At 44.7% G+C, this 6198-nt stretch overlaps 1 protein-coding gene across 1 annotated transcript in view; it reads left to right on the forward strand.

Annotated features, from left to right (window-relative positions):
* Positions 1 to 6198, forward strand: part of LOC105986363 (core histone macro-H2A.2) — a 33391-nt gene that overhangs the window by 20950 nt on the left and 6243 nt on the right. Inside the window, exons 3-6 of the mRNA XM_013017251.1 lie at positions 56 to 162; positions 2712 to 2909; positions 3685 to 3795; positions 5435 to 5534. Coding sequence (XP_012872705.1) covers positions 56 to 162; positions 2712 to 2909; positions 3685 to 3795; positions 5435 to 5534 — 516 coding nt within the window. The remainder of the gene's footprint in view (positions 1 to 55; positions 163 to 2711; positions 2910 to 3684; positions 3796 to 5434; positions 5535 to 6198) is intronic.

Genomic DNA, 6198 nt, shown 5'->3' on the forward strand with positions numbered 1-6198 from the left:
CCCACCCCCCGCCGGCTCCCAATCTATGAATGTTAATGTCCTTTTGTAATTTCAGCGGAGATCCTAGAATTGGCTGGGAATGCTGCAAGGGACAACAAGAAGGCCCGGATAGCCCCAAGACACATCCTGTTGGCTGTTGCCAATGATGAAGAGCTCAACCAGGTATGTCTGAAGCACCGAGCACCTGTTAAAGGCTGGCCAGGCACAGCTGCAGGTGACTCTGCTGGCCACCCTCACTCCCCTAGTGGTTCTTAGTCCCACCTACATAAAAACTGCAAACCAGGAAGGGAAGAAGAAATCCTGACAGCCTGAAATCCTGTCATACGGAGTCACAATCAGGTCACCTCCTTTGCCTTCTGGATCTTGCCAGACCTTGTTTCCTCATGAAAGACCAGATCGATGCTGCTGAAAGACACGCACACCCTCATTCTTGCCGTTTCTTCAAACCTCATGGATGGCTTCTTCCTTAGTTATTCATTGGCACTGACCCTTTACATTTTGGAATTCTCTCCAAAATTAACTGAATGCTCCCCGCCCCCACACCCAGTCTCCAGCCTGGGATACACAGGTAGTGGGAAAATAGTATAAGAATGTTTATATTTCGGGGCTGGGAAAGTGGCTCAGTGGTAGAGTGCTTGCCTTGCATGCCTGAGGCCCTGGGTTCGATTCCTCAGCACCACATAAGCAGAAAGAAAAAAGCCGGAAGTGGCGCTGTGGCTCAAGTGGTAGAGTGCTAGCCTTGAGCTGAAGAGCTGAGGGACAGCACCCAGCCCAGAGTTCAGGCCCCATAACCGGACCCCCCCCACCAAAAAAAAAGAATGTTTATATTTCTTTTTTTGGGGGGGTGGTTACTGGGGTTTGAACTCAGGATCTTGAATGTGTGTGAGCCTTGCTTCCAATCCTTTTTGCTTTGGCTATTTTTAACAATATAATTTTATTGTCATCATGAAGGTGTTGTACGGAGGGGTTACCATGTCACAATTCCGGTAATGTGAACATTTCTCTTTTGGACAATGTCACCCCTTCCTTCGCTCTCCCCCAGTTTGCTTTGGTTATTTTTTTTTTTTTGGTTGATTGTGGGGCTTGAACTCTGGGCTTGGGCGCTGTCCCTGCGCTCTTCAGCTCAAGACGAGCACTCTACCCCTTGAGCCACAGCGCCACTTCCGGTTTTCTAGTGGTTTATTGGAGATAAGAGTCTCACAGACTTTCCTTGTCCAGGCTGGCTTTGAACCTCGATCCTCAGATCTCAGCCTCCTGAGTAGCTAGGATTACAGGCGTGAGTCACAGGCACCCAGCTGCTTTGGTTATTTTTGAAAGACGTTTTCTCCTTTTCCTCAGGCTGACCTAGACCACAATCGTCATATTTGTGCCTCCTACATGTGCCAGGATGACAGGCATGTGCTTCCAAGCCCAGCTTTTTATTAGTTGAGATGGAGGTTTTTGCCAGCTTTTTGCCTGAGCTAGCCTTAAACCAAAGTCTTCCCAATGTTCATTTCCAGAATAACTAGAATTACAGGAGTAAGCCACTGCACTTGCCTTCTATTTATTTTGAACCACATTCTTCTCAGACTATGGTAAAGAATGTGAATTTATTGCCAATCCATCAAAGACTGATAATTTCAAAAATGTAATAAAAATTGATTCTTAGAAAAATGTAAAAAGCAAAGACATACAGGCTACAAGCCATAATAGATTCAATAGATATTCAGTAGCTGTCTATTTGCTGTGAAGGTCTCTAGATTCTTATTTTTGTATGGTTCTTATAGCATACAAGATATCTGAGCTTCTCTGGTCACAGGTGACCTAGCCAACAGTTGACATATGAGTCAGATTCTGAAACCACTCGGCCTGGTGCTGCTTTAGGAGATATAGAAGATATTAGTGTATCAATACAAGTGGATTATTTGCAAATATATATATTAAACATATCAATTTAGAGCGGGCACCAGTGGCTCAAATCTATAAGCCTAGCTACTGAGGATCGCAATTCAAAGCCAGCCTGGGTAAGAAAGTCTTTGAGACTCTTATCTCCAATTAACCACTAGAAGACCAGAAGTGGCGCTGTGTTTTATATATATATATATCAGTTGGGAGGTGCATGATGAAACATCTTTTCCTGACAGGACATGTACTCCGCAGTGTGCAGCGCACTGCTGTGTTTTCTGCTCTCATCCCTATGTTGACCTTGGAACTTAGTTTTGTCCAACTGTGTTCCCCATGGGTGAAGTCCTTTATCTCTGTTTTGTCTGGAATTCCAATGTCTGGGCAGCATCCCTAGTTTTAATTCTTTTCATTTTCCTTTGCTTTGTTTTGCTTTTTGGTATGAGATCATAGCATGCTTTGATACCTACAGAGAGATGATGTTCTAACAAATAAAAGACAGGAAAACCAATTAAATTATGTATTATGAGGAAAGTAATGACTAGAGTCGAGCCTTGCTTTGCCAGTAATTAGAACTGAATCAAATCTAGGAGCGAGCTGGGCATGGCTGCATACTACTATAATCCCAGCACTGGGGAAGGAGAGGCAGGAGGATCATGATTTTGAGACTAGCCCTGGAGGTCCTGTCTCAAAAAGCCAAAAACTTGGCAAGGAAGCTCAGTGTAGAGTGCCTGCTAGCATGCACAAGGTGCTGGATTTGATCCTCGGCACTGAAAAACAAAATCCAGAGCTAGCAACTTCTTTGCCAGAACATGTATTTCTCTCCCCAGCTGCTAAAAGGAGTGACCATCGCCAGTGGAGGTGTCCTGCCCAGAATTCACCCTGAACTGTTGGCCAAAAAACGAGGGACCAAAGGCAAGTCAGAAACTATCCTTTCCCCGCCCCCAGAGAAAAGAGGGAGGAAGGCCACATCAGGCAAAAAGGGAGGCAAGAAATCCAAGGCTGCCAAACCACGGACGTCCAAGAAGGTAAGTGAAGCACATTTCATGCAGGTCTGCACACCTTCCCGGCCTCATTGATTGCATCTCCCCAGAATTCACTTGTTAAAACCCAATAGAAAGCCAGGCACCCGTGGCTCACACCTGTAATCTTAGCTACTCAGGAGACTGAGATCTGAGAATCACAGTTCAAAGCCAGCCCTGGCAAGAAAGTCTGTACGAATCTTATGTCCAATAAACTACTCCCCAAAAAAACACAGAAGTGGCGCTGCAGCTCAAGTGATAAAGTACTAGCCTTGAGCAAAGGAAGCTCAGAGACAGTGCCCAGGCCTGGAGTTAAAGCCTCAGTACTAGCACCAGACAAAAAATGAGACTAAGTGGTAAAAGGTGATGAGGACTGACTCCAGATCCCTCACCTATGAGACTAGAGCTACAGGAGAGAGAGAGAAACAGTGTGTACTAGAGATTTCCAGACCCAAAGCATGCTGGATTAAAATCACTTTCACTGTCTATATTAGGCTACTTTCCATTATTGTGAGAAAATATCCCCCTCCCTCCTCTCTCCTCCTCCTTACCCCCCTTCCCCACTCTCCCTCACCCTCTACAAAGAGTAGAGGGGACATGCCGTGCTTAGCAGGTACAAATGTCCAGGTTTGATCCCTAGCACTGTAAACAAAACAACAAAAACATAGCAGGATATAACACCTTCCTTCTACAAGTCCCAGACAGCCAAAAAAGGAGTTCCACAGGCACTCTGGGCTTTCTCTGGGTTGCTTTTCATCTGCCTTTCTGATTTTTACAACAGTCCAAACCAAAGGACAGTGATAAAGAAGGGACTTCAAATGCCACCTCTGAAGATGGGCCAGGGGATGGATTTACCATCCTGTCTTCAAAGAGCCTTGTTCTAGGACAGAAGGTAAGAAGAGTATCAACGTACCTTGGTCAGCCAAAGATTAACACAGAGGGATCTGCCTTATCAGTAGACAGGATAAGCATTAAATGTTTTGCTGAGCTTGGCGCTGGTGGCCCACACCTGTAATCCTATATACTCAGGAAGCTGAGATCTGAGGATTGAGGTTCAAAGCTAGCCCAAGCAGGAAAGCCCATGCAACTCATCTACAATTAACTACCAGAAAACGAAGTGGTGGTATGGCACAAAGTGGTAGAGTGGTAGAGTGCTAGCCTTGAGTAAAAGAGCTCAGGGTCAGCTCCCAGGCCCTAATTTCAAGCCCCAGGAACACCAACAACAAATTTGCTGGGAAATCTCCAAGTCCCAATTACTTATACACTCACCCCATCCCCTCAAAAAAATTCCATAGTTCACTGCTTCAGACAGCCTGGCTTTCATGATTTGATGCAATTCATCGGAAAAAGAAAACAGAATATATGTTTCCTGTATCTCTTTGGTGTGAGAAATGAATTACTTGCCAATAATTCAGTGTGCATGCCTTTCTGGGCTGCAGGAGTTAAAAAAAAACATAAGCAAACATAATTGTATATTTGAATAGTCTCCAGCTACACAATAAGCAGCCTGGCCAGACATGTAAATAATTCATCCTCACAGCATAAAGTTTACTGAGCAGACAATTTATCTGCACATAGAGAAATTCAGAGAGTCAGACCTCTGAATGTTGGCAGGTGCATGCAGTGAACTTCCCATTCTAGCTGCTGTGAAGTGCATGTTCTAAGAAGTCAAGTGTGGCAGGTTCCTAATTCATCTCCTCTGGGATCAAGGGGCAGGGAAGTAAAGAGGAGGGATTTTTGTCTGATGATTAGTTTTCTCTCAAACTTGCTGAGGGAATCTTGAAGTTCTCCTCCACACAGGGGGACACTAGAAAAATGCTCTTTATTCTGCTCTGCCTTGAACAGCCCCAAGATTGTGATCTCCAAATAGCAAGGCAATCAGAGCTCATCAAGTTAGAGTCAACCCATTCCTTCCCTTCAACAAGATCATTGGCTGCAGCACCCGTTCCCAAAGTTCCCTACTACTCCAGAACACTGGGACAGGGAAAGAGTCCCTGTCCTAAGAACCCCAAGTCCTAGGCTCCCCTCCCTCCCAGATCCACTTGGGTACATCACCCCAAACCATGGCCACCAGCTTGGGAACTAAAGGCATTAGCTGCAAGGGAAAGAAAGAGATAGCAAGCCAGGTACTGGTAGTGCATGCCTGAAATCCTAGCTACTCAGGAGGCAGAGATCTGAAGATCTTAGAAAAATCTGTGAGACTCCTATCTCCAAGTAACTAGCAAAAATCTGGAAGTGTAAGTGTGATCCAAATAGTAGAGCACCAGCCATGAGTGAAAGCGCTAAGAGAGAATGCAAAGCCATAAGTTCAAGCCCAAGTACTGGCCAAAAAAAAAAAAAAATGAGGAAATAGATTTGTTGCATGTTCCTAGCCATGTAGGAACCCACTGGAAACCAAGCACTGGGACACAGGACATTGCTCTACATGCAACACTTAAGTTGGCAATTGGTCAGAATAACTGAGAGAGGCGATGAGGATTTTCCGTGGGATTTAACGTTTCTCCTATTTTCCTATTTTCTTCCTAATGCAGCTGTCCCTGACCCAGAGTGACATCAGCCACATTGGCTCCATGAGAGTGGAGGGCATTGTCCACCCAACCACAGCCGAAATTGACCTCAAGGAAGACATAGGTAAGGCCCGGAGACTTCCGTAGCAGTGCGTGAATAGCCCAGTGTCCAGGCAAGGTCTTGAGAAGGCTGTAGCTGGGTGCTGGGTGCTGGGTGCCATCTTGCCCCTGAAGGTAATGCAATGATATTACCAGAGGTTCACTCACTTGGTGTTAATATTTACTCATGGTTTGTTAAATCCCCATAGTCATGTCATATAGAAACAGATCATTAGTGTGCAGCTTTATGAATTTTTCTCAAAATGAATACCTCCATGCAACCAGCCCCTTGATAGGGAGGTAGATCCTTCCCAGTACCCCCAGAAACTCCTTAGCTCCCCACCACGGCCATTATCTCCTCCAAAAGAAACCAACACCTCGTCTTCTAGCAACACAGAGGGGTTCATCTGTTTTGAACTTTATTTAGATGAAATAGTGTGCTCTTTTTGCTCAAATTAGTGTTTGTGAAATCTGCCCAGGCAGATGTGTGCATTTGTGTTCATCCATTTTCTTTGGTGTATATTACACCACATGGATAAACCATCATTTTTGAATTCATTCTATGACTGACTGGGCCATCATAAGCAGTATTGCTGTGAATATTGTTGAACATGTTTTGCATCAATTTCACATAATATTGTATTTTGCATATTGAGAATGCTATTGGTTAAAAAAAAAAAAAAAGGAAA

Source organism: Dipodomys ordii, unplaced genomic scaffold (genome assembly GCF_000151885.1).
Source record: "Dipodomys ordii isolate 6190 unplaced genomic scaffold, Dord_2.0 Scaffold34, whole genome shotgun sequence".
NCBI lineage: Eukaryota > Metazoa > Chordata > Mammalia > Rodentia > Heteromyidae > Dipodomys > Dipodomys ordii.